The sequence below is a fragment of the Pseudorca crassidens genome, chromosome 1 (genome assembly GCF_039906515.1).
Source record: "Pseudorca crassidens isolate mPseCra1 chromosome 1, mPseCra1.hap1, whole genome shotgun sequence".
In the NCBI taxonomy this organism is placed as follows: domain Eukaryota; kingdom Metazoa; phylum Chordata; class Mammalia; order Artiodactyla; family Delphinidae; genus Pseudorca; species Pseudorca crassidens.
This window is the reverse complement of record NC_090296.1, coordinates 53,709,741-53,729,747: the sequence shown is the minus strand read 5'-3', so window position 1 is coordinate 53,729,747 and position 20,007 is coordinate 53,709,741. Positions and strand designations below refer to the sequence as shown.

The 20,007-nt window shown below is 33.5% G+C and overlaps 1 protein-coding gene across 2 annotated transcripts in view; it reads right to left on the bottom strand.

Moving 5' to 3' along the window:
* Positions 1 to 11,987: 11,987 nt before the first annotated feature.
* Positions 11,988 to 20,007, bottom strand: part of MDGA2 (MAM domain containing glycosylphosphatidylinositol anchor 2) — an 829,686-nt gene continuing 821,666 nt past the window's right edge. The window contains exon 18 of one of the 2 annotated variants that reach the window (XM_067736879.1): positions 11,988 to 18,107. In XM_067736879.1, the coding sequence (XP_067592980.1) occupies positions 18,019 to 18,107 (89 nt within the window). In that variant the 3' untranslated portion in view covers positions 11,988 to 18,018. The remainder of the gene's footprint in view (positions 18,108 to 20,007) is intronic. The other variant, XM_067736889.1, reaches the window with a different exon arrangement.

The window sequence follows — 20,007 nt, the reverse complement described above, 5'->3', positions numbered from 1 at the left end:
TGTCATGCAAAACAAGAGTGGAATCAACATGAAGAAACACTAGGGTGGGGTATATTTAAAGCATATTTACTGAAGATTGAATAGAGTTTCTGCAAGGCATGCACATAAATCTTTTACTCAAGGTTTATTACTGTCTGTTTTCCACCCAGAAGATTGAGACTAGATTACCTTAAAAATAAAAAAGCAAAAGCCCATTTAAATTGATGATATTAATGAGAATAGGCAGTGTTTTCCATCTTATTCACAATGCATTCCTGGTTCTTAGCACCTTGCCTGGCTCATAATAGCATGTTACATAGATCTGTTAAAATAATGCATACTTGAAGGAATGAATCCAGAAGTGAAAAGGAAGCAGAAGAACAGTTATAAATTCAACGACATTGAGTTATAAAGCTTACACTCTACAATAGGCAATCCACCTGCCTTCCCCTCAACACTATAGACTGAATCAAATCACAATTATAAAGAAAATAAATTCAAAGGTTAAAAAAATTCTTAGACATTTGACAAACCAAATTGTACTATTCAAACTATTTTAAAAGACTGAAATGTTTCCCTTGTCAGCAAACAATTTTTAGAATAGAACTTTCGCTTCTAACTGAAGAGATTACATTTCATATAAAGCACTGATCTTATCCTATCAAGTTTCAAAATCAATACTTTTCTAATCTAAAAGATAGAAAATAAATTCATTTAAAGAAATAGTTGTAGCAATATTAGGAAATCTTTTATAAAGAAGCATGACATTCTTCATAGTCATTATAAATATAAACATTATAAACAATCTCCCCTACCTCATAAAACTTACCTCTATCAATTTCAACACATAATTCACATTGTAGAAATACCTTTTGATATTTATAGCCAGATGGAAGTAGTCATAGTACTTCTCAACAAAATCTTTTTTGGAGAAATTAGAAAAATAAATTTTCTTTCCAGCTAAATCATGCCATTGCTCTGGCAACATCAGTTCACTTGTATGCATTTAAACCTTAGTCACACCAGGCTCTCAGTATGAGTGTGTCAGAAAAAAATCTTTTGTATACTTTTTAGTATCAGAACATTTCATGTTACTGCCATGGCATTTTCAATTCTTCTTTTGAGCTTGCATTCAATGCTAAGGATGAATGAAGATGACTATTGAAGTTTAAACACCATATCTTCCTTGTATAATTTCCAAATGTGACTCTAGGTCCAAATTGCAAAGTGTCACAAAGAATCTGAAACTGGTTTATTCATGTGCAGGCAGCTGTATACAAACAACACTAGAATAATTGAACTGATTGCAGTTATATGAGCCTTATTTTATGCTGATATGCTACAGATAATTTCAAACTAAAATGAACATGATTATAGTTTGATGAGGATGTAAATCTTTCTCCATTTGTCTCCTTTGAGGTACTATATGATATAGGGATTAATGATTTATTATCAAGAGATGAGTATGGCCTCTGAGAGAGTCACTAAAACCCTTCTTCTAAAATCACAAAAAGGTTGAGAAAGATAATTATGTGACTAGAATTTTCAGTCAGATGTTATATATGTATACATGCTGATATACACATATATACACAACCAATTGTGTGTGCATGTATACATAACTGTGAATAACTGATACATTCTAATTATTGGCATTCTCTTTATATTAAAGTTTTTCCAATATTCCTATCATCTTTCAGAATGTCCAGCAGAATATATTCTACATATATTATAAACTTAAATAAAACAGAACTTAAACCATTACATTCCATTTAAATATTAATTCACTTTACTTCTGCAAACAAACCATACTGAGATTAGGAGAGAGTATGTTATGGTGACAAATGTCAAAAGACCCTGATTTTAGTTCTGGCTTTGTTATCAGTCATGCTACCTTAAGTAGATTAGTTATAAAATCCCTGTGCTATGGTTTCCTTGTCTATAGACTGAGCATGCTATTATTTGTTCTATCTCACAGAACGTTTGGGAACATCACATTAATGTTTTGTTAGAAAAATTGAAGACAATTAAATCCTATAAACATAAATAATATTATTAAATTCTGTAATAAAACAAATGATACAGAAGGAACAATAAATTATTATATACATTCTGATGTACAAATTTCAGTCATTTCTTGAATATTTTTTCTCTCTCTCTCTATATATATACATTTTTGTTAGTTTGTTTTCCTACATATTTAGTTTAATTCAACGAATATATATTAATTGAGCACTTAGTATATGCCAATTCGTGAAACTGGCATTGCAGGGAACATAAAATGAATAAAAAATAATTCCTGCTCTTAAGGAGCTTACAGTCTCTATTAAGGAAATAAGACAAGGGCCCAAAAGTTATAATATAAAGCAAAATATCTATTCCATGAAAGAGATGCCAAAAGATGTTATGAATTTCGAGAAGGGTATCAGGTAAAAAAGTAGCATTTGACATGAATGTCCAAGAATGGGTAGGACTTTCCCCTCCCCCCAACTTCCCACTCCCAACTCCCAAGACCATAAGCTAGAAGTCACTTCAGTCAAGTGGAATAGTAAGATAAAACTCAAAGAATTTAGAAAGGGTGAATATGTTCTAGGAAAGGTATGCTTTCTGGAAAAATTTCAGTGTATAGTGATCTGGCAAGATGTATCAGAAACATTGAAGAAAATTTGTGGGTATACACTTAGGCATTTGTACCTTAGTCAGTATATAAAAGGTAGACACTAAGAATTCCTGAGAAGGGGACCAATATGTTGAGACTCCACATTCTTGTAAAGCAGTGGGACTCTATTTAGGAAGACCAATTTGACACAGTTATGATGATGAATTTAGGAACAGGGGACATAAGGGCAATGACGTGAGTTAGGATGCTCTTACACTGTCTGGACAGTCATTTTTGGTGAAAAGCAGAATGGAATTTAAAAAGAGTTAAAGATGACAGAAATGAGGAAGCACTGCTGATTAAATTTAGGATACAAGGGAAATGGAGGCAAAGGTGATTCTACAGGTTTTGAGCATAGTTAAACATAGTTCACTGGAAAATGGTAGCATTTGACCACCAATGGTGGTCAAATTAATGAGACAGAGAATTCAGAAGAAGAATTTGAGAATTCAGGAGAAGAATTTGTTTTTTAGGGATCAAAATGCTTTTAGAGATTACTGATTTGGACTATAGAGAGTAGAATTCAGCATAAATCTTGAATCTATATAAAAGATGCAGGCCTGGAGAGTAAGGTCAATTTGAACATGATCCATTGAAGGGTTTTTCTGGTAGTGGGTGATGTGGGACCAACAAAAACAAATTTAGACCATTGGAAAATATTTACAGTTAAAGATGGAAGAAGGAATATGTGGCATGCAGGCAATAGATAGTATCCAAACCAATCAGGCAAAGCCAGCAAATACTATAACATATACCAATGTTGGTAATTTTAAAAAGTTGGTTATTTCAAAAAAGTGTGATGAACATTTATCAAAAATAATTTATCAAAAAGTAAATAAACAGAATGAATTAAGGGGTAAGTCTTTGGACTTGGCTTCTGGAAGATCAAAGTCACGGTGGGGGGGAAATATAGTCATTCATCATTGCTTTACAAAGTATTTGATATCCTATTCTGAATTTTAAAAAGGTGGTAAGCAAAATAAGCATGTTTCCTCTGGCTTCACAGAGCTCACAGTAAAGTAAGGGAATTCATAATAATACACAAATATTCAATTAAACATTTGAGAAATGTTTTAAGACAAGATAGTGAGAATATATAATAGAAGAAACTGATTTGGTCTAAACGATGAAGAAAGGATTCCCAGAAGAACTCTTGTATAAGCTGAGATGAAGAACAAACTGGGCAAAGGGGAAAGAGGGCTTAGAGTATCTGAAACATAGGAAAAGCAGGAAAAAGGCCCTGAGTATGGAAGCAGCATTGGTGAAACTGAAGAAAATCTGTGTCTTCAGCAACATGAGCAAGCATGAGAATGGTAGGTTAATCACTCATTCCTTCATCTTAATTTGATGAGTGCCAGTGATAGACTGCATAATATGATCGGTACTGGGAAGCACCAGTACCCAGTTTAAGATGAGGTTAGATTGGTGAAAAGAAGCCAGATCATGCAGGTTTTCTTACGCTGCTTTAAGGAATTCAGTTTTTATTTGGCAAAAAATGGGAATCCATTCAAAGGTTTCAAGAAGGAGAGTGAACTTATATTTGTATTATATTTTAAGATGTATATATACCTAAGCTACAAGGTGAAGAATGAGTGAGGGTGCCAGTGTAAGATGCAGAAATCTATGATGAGAGGCTAATGCAGTATCCTAGCGAGAGTTCATAGTAACTTTGTCTGGGGCAGAGACAGCAGAAATGGTGGCAAGAAGACAGATTCAAAATATATTTAGGAGGCAAAATCAAGACATGCTGATGGATTGGATATAGGGATGAAGAATAAGGAGGCATCAAGGATGATTCCCAGGTTTCTGGCTCACATTACAATGACTGTTAGTGCTATACTAGGCATGAGGAATACTGGAGAAGTGGTGGCTATTAATACACCAAGATAAAACAAGGTTTTGAAATTTTTATTCTATTGTGATAATGAAAACCATCAATTTAGCCACACAATCATAGTCCCATTTCTGACCAATAAAAAGTGCTGGTTTGACTGAGACTATCAGCGAGCATCCACAGAGTTCATCTATGCACAGCTAATTAGGATGGGGTTTTTGAATATACAGGACTGGCCTCATTAGCACATGCCCCAAACAACAGAGCTAACCAGGCCAGAAAGGTAAAAAGAAATGCCCTCTTTGTGACGAATATTACTTTCATGTACAGTGTACTATTTTCCAGAACAAATAAATACAGTTGAGAGACTATAACTGAGATCAACAAATAATTAGTGTACAGGAGGGAAGCGATAAAAGTAGAAAAATAGTCTTGAGGAACATGTATATTATATTCTAAAAGAGGAATTTGGCATATTTCTTCTGGCATGCAAACTCTTTATTGTTATTCATAATTAATGCACATTATTGTTTTCATTGACTTACAAACAAGATTTTCACTTTTTTTCAATTAACATTTCCCAATTTAAACTTTGAATTAAGTATGCTGCATTAAGCAGAGCATATTTTGACTCTACAATGTTACCCAATTTCCTCTGCCAGCGTGCAGCAACATTCAATGACATTTTGCCCTCGTAATTATTCTGTTTTCACTATGCCAGCACATCCCTAAGACCTCACTAGGTGGACATGGTGTTTCTCCTTACTGTCTTATGCCTCCATGTAGAATGCCTAAAGCTATATTTTCTAGGCCACCTAAATCTAGAAAAGATCCACTTTTGAACAAGGAAAATAAACCCCAAAATCTTTCCCTACACGGAGCCATTTTCTTCCTTTCCTCTCCCTAGGATTTTTTGTTATGTTTTTTGAGACTATAAAATTAACATACGTTTAATGTCCAAAAAATTAAGAATCCAGGAATGAAATAGAAAATCAAACTTTGCTAAACAAAACCTACCAGACAGGAAGAATGTTACGAGTTTGAGGCATATGTATTTTTATAAATATATCAGACTACACATAATGTTATGTATGTTTTTAACCCAACAATATATAGTAAACATATTTATGTGTTATATGAAGTTCAAGCCCATTTTTAAAAAGAGATGCCTGCTTCTCTCTCCTATAGATAATTGTCTTAGTTTGGTTGTCTCAGCAGCAGTCTTCAAGACAAGGTTTCAGTGCAATATTTTTTCTGGAAGATGATTCAAGGAAATTCTAATAGGGATATGAGGAAGTGATAAAGGGAAGGAAAGGCAACCAAAAAAAAAAATATCTCTTAATCCAAGGACCACCGTGGATAATGAACTTGGTCCCATGGGGAACTCTGGGAGTCTGCAGAATGGGCATTTTGGAGTTATTCTCCCTCAGGGCTAGAAAGCTAGGGCATTATGCATTGCGTGAGGACTGCTGGTGCTGAGTGATGCAAGGGCTGGTTGTGGTGATGTTAATTCCTGGCACTTTTGAACTATAGTGCACGTGTAGGCACTGAAGAAATCTCTCACAAAATTGGCAGTCTTCAGGCTGTACTGCTGTGTGAAAGCTGGAGTCCATATGGGAGTGCACAACCATGCTTTATTTAATCATTCCCTTACTGATGGACATTTATATTGTTTCTAGTTTTCTCACTATTATAAGTGGCCACAATACCTAATACATGATTATTTGCATGGCTGTCTGATTTTCATTACACGGTTTCTATGAGTGAAATTAAGGAAGAATTTGAAAAAAATAAAAGCAGTAATCTTTTGGTATGTTTTGAGATGAAGAGATGCAACTTTCTTCTCTTTATATGGTTGTATTATCATATCATATAACTTTAAATGTAACATTCAAAATTTTGATTTAATATCTAAAATACCTAAATTTGTTAACCTCATTTATTGCTCTGTTTAAACATCTTCCATCATTGCTATGAGAAAATATTATATATTTAAACTAAAATAAATGTAACTAACATTAAAACAGGACTTAAAATTTGTCCAGTTTTCCATCTTGGGATAAAGACACCATTGTTTTTAAAAGAACAACAGAGAGAAAATATTTAGTATCTAGGGCTAGGCAAAGAGTTCTTAGATGACACCACAAGCATAATACAGAAAAGGAAAAAATAAATTAGACCTCATCAAAACTAAAAACTTTTGCTCTGCAAAATACCATGTGAAGAGGATGACAAGACAAGGTATAAATTGGGAGGAACTACTTAAAAACCACATACCCACAAATGACTTACATGTAGAATATAAAAAGAGCTCTCAAAACTCAACAATTAAAATAAAATCTAATTAGAAAAAAGACAAAGGACATAGCTAAACATTTCACAGAAGAGGATATTCAGATGGCAAATGAAACGGTGTTCAACTTCATTAGCTGTTAAGAAAATGCAAAACCTCAATGTGATATCATGACACCCCCATCAGAATATTGAAGTAAAAAATGTGGTGACAACACCAAATTTGGTGAGAATGCATAGAAATCGGATTACTCATACATTACCAGTGGGAATGGAAAATGGTGCACCCACTCTGGAAAACAATTTGGTAGTTTCTTATAAAACTAAACATACAATTACCATACCAGCCAGCAGTTGCACTCCTGAACATTTTTCTTGGGAATGGAAACTTATGTTCACAAAACAATGTGTACATGAATGTTCATAGCAGCTTTATTTGTAATAACTGAACACTGGAAACAACCCAGATGCCCTTCAATGGGTAAATGGTTACACAAACTGGTACATTCATACTATGCAATACTACTCTGCAATATAAAGGCACAAGCTAATGATACATGCCACAACATGGATAATTCTCCAGGGAATTATGCTGAATGCAAAAAGCCAATCCTCCCAATTTATATAGTGTTTGATAGCATTTATATAACATTCTTGAAAGGACAAAATTGTAGAAATGAAGAACAGATTAGTTGTTGCCATGATTATGGGATGGGTTGGAGGAGGGGAGGCAGAAGGGAAGTGGATGTGGTTATAAAATGGCAACACTACAGGGGTTCCTGTGGTGACTGAACTGTGCACCTTGTATGTGGTGGTGAATACATGAACCTACAGATGTGATAAAAATACACAGAACTAGGGACTTCCCTGGTGGCGCAGTGGTTAAGAATCCGCCTGCCAATGCAGGGGACACAGGTTCGAGCCCTGATCCAGGAAGATCCTACATGCCACGGAGCAACTAAACCCATGTGCCACAACTACTGAACCTGAGCTCTAACAGCCCATGAGCCACAACTACTGAGCCCGTGTGCCACAGCTACTGCAGTCCGCGTGCCTACAGCCTGTGCTCCGCAACAAAGAGAAACCACCGCAATGAGAAGCCCGCGCACTGCAACGAAGCGTAGCCCTCGCTCGCCGCAACTAGAGAAAGCCTGCGCACAGCAATGAAGACCCAACACAGCCAAAAAATAAATAAATTAATTTTTAAAAATACACAGAACTAAATACACACACACACACACACACACACATACACATACATGATGTTATCACTCGGGAAACAGGATCTCTCTATATGATCTCTTACAACTACAATGAATCTATAATTATCTCAAAATAAAAGTTTATTTTAAAAATTGAGCAGCATTTCTGTCTAGAACATCAACACATGTAAATATCAATAGTAACTTTTGAAGAATGTCAAACTTGTTCTTATTTACTAACTGTCTACTTTTTCTAACAATTTTTTATATCCTAAAATAAGCATGATTATTCAAAAAACCATTTACATTATAAAGTAATGCCACAGGGCCTATGTCATTTGGAGGGCTAATATACTTCATGCCAGATAAATAAGAACATTCAAATACTATAGAAAATTTTTCCTTGTCTGTCTTCAAGATGTCCATCTTCAAGAAAACAAGGAAAAGGAAATAAGGATTAGCCATGAAAAGAAGTTTTAAAGAATTTATTTTGAAAGATCTTACTTTGTTAAGTCAATATCTAACAAAACAAAACAAAACACTTTTCTCTTTACCAAATACTTGAGATGCATTGCCTCATTTACTCATCATGGCATTGAGGCGAGTACTGTTATTACTATCCCAATTTTGCAGATGAGCAAGATATTATGTGGTGCTTGTTATAGACCAGCAATGTTCTACATGTTTTACACATATTAGCTCATTAATTAGATAACCCCACTCTATAGATAAGGGAACAGAGGGAGATTACATAATGAAGAACCTGGCAGTCTGACTCCAGACCGCTCTATGGTGTCTCCGAGAGCACTAAGGCTCAAGGCTTTTAAAACATCTGCTCAAGGTCACACAGCTACTAGTGGTAAAAATCAGGATTTGAACTTATGTTCTTTCCACTACACCAATCTTTATCAAATTGTGGCTCTTTTAATCACAAATGTCAGAATTATTTAAGTGGCTTGTTAAAAAACCCCTGTCTTCTCCCTCTAGCTCAAAACATCTGGTGCCAAGACTCTGGAATCTGTATTTTCAACAACCATTCTAGAAGCTTTTGATTCGCATTAAAGACAGAGTCCAACTGCATTATAATACACAAAGCAGGTTTCTGTAAGTTTCAAATGAAATATCTAGCACATTAAAAATGATGTCATATTTCATTAATCTTAAGATTCAATTTTTTCAGTTTGACATCTCTGAAATAGGACTGCCTGTTATAACTTATGGTGTCTTACAATCACAGTAAAAATGTGGTTCTTTTTCTTCTTAGTGGTACACAAAATAATGTTGTTTTAGATTTCATATAGTATGGAGGCTCCCTGGATAATAAAAAGCAAAAGACATTGCTTATTAAACACTCTTCTTTTCAGTCCTGGGTCACTGTGAACAGGTGCCCATATACATGCTGTGAGAGGCAAGGTGATGGAAAGAGGACAGGACGACATCCATCATACCTCAATTCACACCCACCACAGGGAAGTCACCAAACATTTTGGGTTAGAACAGATGAAACAATGTGTGTGAAAACACTTGGAAAATGATAAATCATATTAATGACATGTATGTATGAATGTGTGCATATGCATGGGCTCCAAGTAAGATTATTAGAGAGAGTGAAAACAATTTGAAAATGCTCATTTTCAAACTTGGCACATGTGGAAGGTAACAGATGTCATGATTCTCAACTTTCTCTTCTTCCTTCTCTAAGAATAGCATGCATATCAGTAAAAACTGTTCATTAATTCTTACTGTGTTCTAGGAAATTAAGTGTCTTATGTAGTTTATGTCATTTAAGCCTCCTTGCAATCCTATGAAATACTATATATTATTACCGATGATATTATCCCTATTTTACAGGGGAGGAAACCGAGTTGTTAGGGACATTGAATAAGTTAACTAAAACTAAAATTGTATAATGAAAAAGTGGTGCAGAAAGAGTATGAACAGAGGCAGTCTGAAACAGGAACTCGCCTGCTGAAGTACATCTCAGGAAAATTTACAGAGAAGTAACCTACGTACTGTGAGTCCACATAACCAGGAAGGAGAAAGTGGACAGAGAAGCCATGTTGTAACCATAGTCACTGCAAAGGAAAGAAGAGAAAGCAGGAGGAGCATGTGGTGAATATTTGTATATATATTTATTGTAGTTCCTTTTCAAACTTACTTGATCTAAACATTTTATTTTCATTTTTTAGATTATGACCCTCAACAGAATGCATCTAGTTATGTAATTTTCCTTTTCTCTCCTTTCTACTAGTGTGAACAATCTAGTTTGATCAGTTTCATTTTTAAATGCATCATCCACATCTATTCACACTGTCCCCTCTCTGTGACTTCATTGTTTATGTTTCTGTCCTAGAAGCTCTCTCACTCTGTTCTTTGAGCCTTTGCCTCTGTCTGACAGCCTGACATTCCTCTCATTCTATCTCTATTTTATATACTGGATATGTAATCTGGACCTGTCCTCAGGAAAACTGTGAAATGAATGTAGTCTTTGAAATCCTGTACCTCTCGTCTCTGCATGCATCTCCTTCGTGTTCCTTAGCCCCTTCCAGTAGGTCCAGGGTTTACTCAGTCCATTTTGCTAGATATTTGAAGACTGTGAGCTGATAAAATGTTACCCCCAAATATTAGGGACTAATATGTTTTCCTGATGGGAATATTTATAGTTTGAAAGAAGACTAAATGGAGAAAGCAACACCAGGCATGAAGGAATGGACTGCTGAGTGAGGAATCTCACTCCTGGTGTGGGATGTTGATTCAGAATGGATACCCTTCCAGTGCCCTCAGATACTCCTGCACTGTAAAGGCCTTTTGAGCACACATAAAATCCCACTTTTGTATATGATATTGTCAAAAACTAAATGAAAAATAAAAGATGCATGTTTGTTTCATTAAAAAATTATAAGTGTACTACTTATTTTTGTAAATTAATTATTGTCTATTTGCCACATACTAGCACTGTACCATCTTTTATTTTGGGCTCATTAGCCTGCTGAATTGTGTCAATTTTGGAAATTGAGACATATAATTCAAAGCTGAAACAAAATAAAATAATAAAATTATAGTCATCTCTGTTCAACACTGTTACCAATTTTGAAAATAAATTTCTTTCTCATTATTTTGTCCCATGTGTACAAGTCTAGTTTTTGCACCTAAAATATTACCCAGAACTAAATATCTTTTTTTATAATTGTGTTTTATAATTCAAATTATTATACAACCCGTTAAAATATTTGCATATTAAAATATACTTCGTTTCATGTTTAGTGGATGACTGGATCCCAAAACATATACACTACAACAAACTCTACAAAGGAGCTAAGACTGAATTTAGCTCATGTGATCTCCCTAATGTAAAATTAAGCATAATATTCTATAATTAATACATCTTGGTTAAAAGAAGAGATTCTATGTCATATTATTCTCACGTATAAGGATGGCATCTAACACAAAACAGAATGCAGAATTAGCCTCCTTTTCCTTAGTTTAACCATATAATGATTTTGTTTGCAGAAACATTAACAACATTTGCCCTTTTATTAAGAAATACAATCATTTTCTGTTAAACTAAGAAGTGCCAGAAAATTGTGTTGGAAATGCTTAAACTGATGTTTCATTTTCCTCGACTCATTTTTCTCAGCACATAGATGTTTTCTGTCCGTGAAATGTCATTGATTTTATAACTTAAAGGTGATATTACTGCTTATTTCCTACATTCACTGAATAAGTTCCATTCTAAATGCAGGTCTAAATCATGGATTAATTCAGTAATCATTAATTCAATAATCTCTATAGAAACTATGTAAGTTGGAAGCTCTTAAATTTGTGAAAAGACATAGTCCTTGCCATGGAGGAGGTTACAACTTCAGCTGGGAAGCAGATATGCAGACTACTAAATAATAATTTAATGGAATAGAAGTACTATAGGAATCAAATATGGACAAAGTCCTTAATTTGACTATTAAACAAAACAGCTTATGAAGAATAAACAGTACTTTAATATGCACTTAGGGAGCAGTTAGGGAGTTGATTTCTAAAGATGGTTACTAGGTCTGTTAATGTTAATTGCATCTGTATTTCCAAAATTTCATGGATATATTTAGAGATATAATAACAAAGATGAAGAAAAAACTAAGCTAAATAGGCAGTAGGGAAACAATAATAAGCAAGTTTTAGGATTCCATTTATACTTTGGTTCAGTCAAATCGTTGTCAAGCAGTATTATTTATTTCCCTCAGAAGGCCCACATTTAGCCTACAGTGCCGCTGTGAAATATGTGATTAAAACTTTCATCCTGGAAAACAGCAGTACTGTTAATCTGCAGTCAGTTATTCACATACCATACAGAAGCCCACATTACCAAATTGAACCATCATTCTTAAATCACAGTTCATTCAGAAAGATTTTAGTGCCTACTTGTTTAACACAATCTTATAAATGATCCCTCACAAAGGATGTGAAAACCAACACATATCTTTAACGGGCTAATTGTGCTCCACTGCAGTGTTAAGTCTATAAAAGCTTTTTAATAGTGAGAGAAATGATGGCATTTTCATCTTAATTTGAAAATATAATTGCTATTCTAAATATTTTTTTGTTTCTAACTTCAGTGCTTATTGACAGCAGAAATTTCCCCAAAACGCTAACAGAGTATTTAACATTATTTCATTTATTGAAAGAAAATCCAAGGGAAAATAACATACAGCTATCTGCAGAAGGAAAATATCAAAAGGAAAAGTAAGTTAAATCTAAACTTTGAGATCTAAAATGTAACTAATATTCGATATGAATTTAACACAATGTATATTTGATTAAATGTATACATTTAAATATACTGATGTCTCAAGAAATAAAAATGATATCCTGGAAATCCAGGACAACAATTAAAAGCCATACGAAAACAAACTGAAACTAATATGCTAATCCCCATTTCATAAAATTTCCCATAATTTTATTGAAAAATAAGAATACATTTTAGCTCATCTTATGGAAAATTAGTACAATTGAAATTAAATTCAATCAGCTGTAAATATTCCTTTAAGAAAACTATTTCAGTTTCTACCCAGAGTTTAACCCCTGCCCTATTCAAATTTTGAATTCCAATTCCTTAATTCCAATATACTCAGTGTAGGTTCATGGTAATGAAATCACCAATCATAATTTATTAAGCTTTATATTAATAATGTCAATAAAGTAGTCCATATACAAATATATGGAATATTTATCTCTCCCTAACTTTCACTTCTGTTTCCAAACAGACATAAACTTATGATAGATGGATTCTGAACTGGCATATTTCACATTAAAATGTCAAGTTTTTAAGTCTTACTTTTTCTATGTAATAACATATATATTTACTTATAAATATTATGGATACTCAGCAGAGAACTTTTTATACCGGATTTGAAAAGAAGTTCTGATCATTCTGTGGTAGCTTTTCTAAGTAGAAGTAGAAAATGTCAGAGACATTGCTTTTTAAAAATAAGCACTAAGAAAACTAAGTAAGCTAGTTAACCACAAAGGGAACATTGTCGGAAAGGAAATAGCTTGGGATTGAACCCTATGATTTTATTGTTTTCACAGAAAATGCAATAACTCCTCATTGACATCAACTACCCAGTTGCAAGAAGAGTATACCTTCTGCTTTGTTGAGATGCAGACGAAGCAATTAGTAAGAAGTCGTCATCACCCAAGAGGAAAATGAATTCGGAATAAAATTTTTCCAGTTTAAATGTCTGTTGAGAGGCTCTTATCTTTGAAAGGCACATTTAAAAAAAAGTTTTTTGATAAAGAACATGCATTCAATAGAATCCTTTGAAGGCATTCTATCAAACTCAGGTTATGTAGTCTATCAGTATCTCAAATCACTAATCAAAACAAACAAAAATAGATCATGAAAAACACCACAGCCAGTTTCATACAGTCTTAAGGATAGAACTAAATTAATTGTTCTTCAAATTACACATTTTGACAGATACGTTTATTATAAAGTCTTTAAAATAAAAATGCATGTTTGGTGAAAAGTTAGTATAGCTGTCATTCATATTTTGTCATATTTTAAAATATAAAAGTAAAGAATGGCATTATTTTTTACCATTTGTAACATGATGTAACTGACCAGCTGGTTTGTAATTCTCATTATTATAATTATCACAATTCATTGCTATGTCAAAGTTGATGCTGTGATGTAGGTGAAATGAAATACCAGTAGTTTAGCCTATTACATGACATTGTGATGCACCATGCATTTTTCAAATCTCTTAAAGAAAATTTAATGGCAGGCCAAACTTCTAACCAACTAAGTGCTGTGAATCACATAAAACCAGAAAACATTTTAATCCAGGGATACATGGCATACTGTAATTCATAACAGAACTAAAAAATAGGTAGCAGGAAAAAAAGAAAAAGAAAGAAAGCAGGGCTAGGTATGTATATAATGCATGTAAGAGAAGACTCAGATTTTTAAAAAGCACAAAATAAAAGTTATGTTATTTTTAAATAATGTGTATTCAATGGGTATTTAATATAATCCTACAAATACGAAGGGGCTATTATTACTACTGAAAAGTAATAACATTGGGCATGATTTGACACTTCTGGTAACATTGGTGAATTTCAGTACCTAAGATGCCATGTTTTTAGGATGCACTATTATTTTATATATCACTACACAGAAATGCTGCTAATTATAATTAAAATAGCCTGATTGCAGAGATGTTAAAATGTGGAGAAACAATCATCTCTGAACTGATGAAAAAAAGTAATGCTTCTAATTAATTAGGATCAACTACTGGCAGTAGGAGATTACACGATATAATCTTTCTCCCAGGAAATTAAAAGCTCCATTGCCTAATGCCTTCCTACGAAAGAACAACAACAACAAAATATTGCCATCAATTACACTTAAAATATGCTATCAAAAAGGAAAAGGAAGAATACATTGGAGATTTCAACTCATATACAAAAAAGTATTAGGAAATGGAAGGCAGTTGGTAAACATGTAAGCGCTTTAAAGTTGTCATTATTATAACTAATATTAAAGAAGGGAATACTTAATTTACATTTCCCATATGCTGACCGTTAAAAAATTTTTGCATTTTTATCCATTGCCTTTCAATTACAGCAACCAAACATTTGCTCTGGAGTGAAAAACATTGATTCTAAGTTTGTTCGTTTATATAAGTGATCCAGAACCCATTTAAGTTATATATTTTAACTTATTACCATATCAATAAAGTTGATTGCTTTGCAGTTCTTCTGATTTACCCCTTTGTTCTTGGTACTCATCTGCAATTTCTCAAACATTTAATCAAAATTACTTTTTGAAGTACCAGCCGGTTCTCATGAACTTCTGAAGCCTTGTGTATTCTTACTGTGTGAAAGGTTATGGAAAGACTTTAGTATTTTATGAATGTTTAGTAGTAGAACTGAATCTTTTGCTTACAGCAGTTTCTTTGTGCAGGGTTACTTAGGAGAAAAGACTTGATTATTTTCCTGGAAAGGACACATGTATATCCAAATATTCTGAATGTAGATTTTTTTTTTTGTTTTTTGCAAAAGCCTCACTCAAAGATCAGCGAAAGAAGGCGGCAATGAGTTAAGCCTCTCTTTTGATCTAGAACATTTTCATTGATATTATCAGAAATGAGTACGCAGAAAATCAGTTTCAAAATATGATCCGCTAATATGGGATAGTGGAGAGAAGTGGTTAGTTGCCACATAAAATGGAAGTCAAGGTGAAGGGAGATTTAGTAAATATTAAGCTAAGTGCCTTGAATATTTTTACTTTAATCTCTTTGGTTTGATAAAATAGATGGGTGACTATAATTTTGAAATTCTTTCAATATGCCTGATTTGTTCCAGTATGTTATAAAATTCATTTCTTTATTCTGCTTAATTTAAAGAACATGGCTTAGCTCAATTCTACCATTACCTGGATATTCAGACTGGTTCCCTCTTTAACTATGAAAATACACATTAAATTCCAAGTTCATATTTGTTTCATATTTCACTTTCAAAAGTTTGACTTTTTTTTACAACTATTACAAATAAGGGAGAGTGCATCAGAGATTTCCTATCAAAATTTCTTCCTGCAGACATTAAAGTATACGAAACACTGAAGATTTATCCCATGGAGACATAACCAATAAATTGTATAACTAGTCTCATTTTGGTGATAAGTGAACATCGTTCAACAAACACACATACTGCTTTTCATACCTTACCTGGAAAGAGGCTTTATTGAACATAGCTGTAAAATTATCTTTTAAGTTGGATTACTGAATTTGCACAAACATTTCTACAGAATTATTTTTTTAAAAAAATCAAGCTTTGTCATTTTTCCACTACATTTTGTTGTGCTTTTTATATTAATATTTGCAAATGTTATAATTTAATACTTATATCCCAATTACTTGCATAATCAGTTTTTTTTTAATCCTGGGGTGTTGAAAGAACATATAATAATAATAATAATAATATTCTTCTTTAGACAAAAGTCTCTTTAAATGAAGTTAAAAGCTGAGATAATTTAAGGAAAAAGATCTTCAAATTTTCATAACCAACAGGTTTAAGTGAAATTTACAATGCATTGGAAAACTGGCTGGTTAAAGGTATGATTTGTCCTCAGGTAGCTCAAAATCATTTTTACAGGTTTTTGTTTTTTTGTAAAAGTGTTTTTTAATCTTGGTAAAATAATAAAATAATATTTCACAATTTTCACAGAGTCTGACTAAAGGGCAGAGGCATATTACCCTCAGTGTCTAGAATAAAGCCAGATTTTTTCAGGCCCAGTTCCACTGTAGAGTTTGTATGTACTGCAATCACAAACATTTTCTTGTTCCCTCTAAAGCTAGGGCCAATTTCATTTCAAATGGAGGTTAGAGTAAAAAATCACTCCTGTTTTACCACCTTCTACGCTAAGTATTATCTTAACAACCTTTTGCTCTGGTTGACCCATTTAATAACCTGGAAGAAAAAAGTGTTGCTCCCATGTCTGGTCTCAATGGAAGTTATTTTCTAATGGACAATAAGCCGAAAGGCCATGGCTGTCTAGGAGGTCAAACAACAAATATCTTGTCTGCATGGGCTTACGCAGCAGCTTCGGTCCTTTCTTCTTCAGAAGCGGCTTTGTTGTCTTGCCTGTAATTTGCATTTAGGCTCCGTAGTTTGTTTATAAAACAGTTTTACACAAACCACTCTTAGCAGTGCAAACTTCTGAGTTGAAAATTATTCAGGCTTGTTTCATTGAAGGCACTTGGTTTCCATGGCAATTTATAAAAGATGATGGTTTGGTTTCTTCGTTGGAACAGATGACTTAGTTTGGGTGTTCAAGTGGCCGCGAGCAAACTCCGATAAGCCTGTGTAATATGTAAGCCCAGGTTTACCATCCTGGATAGTAGTGCATGCAAAAAGAGACAGCATACAGTTATCTAGCTTAGCCATGGGAGGAAAACAATAATAATAAAGGTGGGATGGGGATAAGGTGGGGAGGAAGAAGAATGTTGTAAATAATTCTGAGTTCAGGTTATTTTCAAGGAATGGTAACAACCAAAGGTAAAAGGGCCTACATTTATTTAATTCTCTATGCAAAACCTTCTCAAAAGGAAAATAAATGCCAGCTCTTCACGTACCCTGTTTACAGTGAGGTTTTTGTTGGCAGGCCATTAGGTTTCCATGGTAACAAGCAAACTATTCATTTGAAACAAAACCAGCCATGACTTTGTGCTTTGACAAGGATTTCTATAGCTTTTTTTTTTTTTTCCGAGTTCAACCAGATGACCAGATGACGCTGTAATCTTTTTAGCCACAAAAGCACCTGAAGGTCTCTTCTCTACTCAGGTCAAGATTTTCTTTTATTTGTAGTGCGGAATAAGTTATATTTCCATGATGTCTTTTTATCCCCAATGCTTAAAAAATTTGTTTTTATTATTTTATTTTGAGTCAGTAGTCAGTGGAGGAATCTTTGGTAGTTTGTTTTTTCAATGTCCATTTACAAAGACTCTTTCTTCATGCCAGTGCCTGGTGAATCTTTTATAGCCTCTGCCAGGGTAAGGTCACCTTCGAGGACTTAAGATAGAGATGAGGACGATAACCGGAAAAAGCCATATATGTACTAAAATTCCAACAGCACCATCAACGGAATCTAAAGACAAGGGAAGTAAATGCCAAGAAATCATTAAAAAGGAGAGTAAGTATTCCATGTAGCTACCAATACAACTTCGGTGAACAAATAAAACAATTTTAGTATATGGAAGATATTTTTGGAAAACACTTGTTTTTTGGTTTGTTTTATTTATCAGCTTCACTTCCAAGACAAGTGAAAAGGAAAATAACTTGAATATATGGTGAGGCATTTGATAAAATTAAAATATTTTCAGATTTTAAATTGATCTGCTATGCTACGAAAACCTGTTCAGAAGATATTTATGTGAGTCTATGGCTGAGCTCAACCTCAGAGTTCTGCTAGCCACATGAAGGCATGCACACATAGAAAATTCTCAAAAATCTAAAAGTTCAGCTTCATTTTTTTTTTCTTTAAGCTTTCAGAAATGTTTAAGCTTAAAGACCACTGAAAGAAAAACTACCCTTTATGAAAACCTGGTAGGGATTGTTATGGGTAGAGAAATTAACTACTGCAAACAGTGGGTTATACATATCAGGATCAGTCTATTATCTATAAATTGGGTAAATAATTTTCTCCTTAGTGTAATTTTTAAAAGTGCTATGAAGTCCATTCTAACTAAAAAATCTCTTTCACCAGTCTGCCTTGAGATTCCTACTGTAGCTGGTATTTCGAGTAAAATTCATGTACAGATGATACCTCTTAGAATGTATAGCTTACCTAGGAGGACTAACCTACCTTAAGTTACAAAATGGCTCTCACCTAGGAGTGAGCTGGGTTTTGAAAATAAGAGACAAACAATCTCAGCTTTTGATAGTGTGGCCATAGTACTACATTTACTACCGGAGAGGGGTTGGAAGCCTGAGCAGTTTAGGAAGAGGCCTTTGGCCTCCAAGCTGGTTTGTACTTAGAATTTAACATTAATTTAATATTCCACAAACACTATTCATCAAAATGAACTTAATAAGTTATAGTTAAAGAGATATAAATGTAGCAGAGTATTTTCTCATACCAAAGAAAATATTTTTGTTCAATTAGAATTGTTTCCTCTGATTTACAGAGGCTAAATAAAAATACCTCCAATAAGTATAGATATATCTTACTTGAAATAGTCACACTTTTTCCTGGATTTAGTAGTTTAAGAGAAGAAAACTGATTATGAAAATGTTCTATTGTATAACAATAAAGTGCCTATGGGTTTTCATAGTCATATTACTGTGGCTACATTTCTGCTTTCTCCTTTTTGGGGAGTAAATTATGTTCTCTTGCTTTCCTCATTTGGAAAGTTTAATTCTATTTATACTAATTTTCAGTGATTTAATTATCAAAATGTAAGATTTCTTTATCAGATGGTAACTATCTTCAGTTAATATAGTGTATGTTACTATCACTGATTCATGTTGTGAAATTCAAAAGAAATCCCTTTTTCCTCTGAGAAGAATGCTTGCTTTTCTGTGCATTTGACAAACCTACTTCATTTGGATATAGCTGCTTGTTTTCTAAAGAAAAATTAGCCAGACACAGGGAGAAACTTTTACTAAAATTGTTACTTGAAATGATAAGTGTAATGACAAGAAGGTGAAAACTATGAGCAAAATGGCTCATTGTTATGTACAATCTTAGTTTTTGTCTCCTAACAATGTTTAAAAATGTCAGTTCGTATGAGCAATCACTGGGTAGTTGTACAAATTTGACTTTCAACATCCAGACTGATATAATTTCTCACTAACTATACTCAATTAACAAAGACCCTGATTTGCTATAGACTTATACAAAGTGGATTTTCATGCTCTTTTTGTAAGTGATAAATAATTGAGTTATTTGTATGTATTTAGTTTGATTGATACCTCTTTAAATGACCACAAAATTAAAGATTCTAGGTGGCCCTATGAAAATCCTTCAACTAAGAGGAATTTTTCAT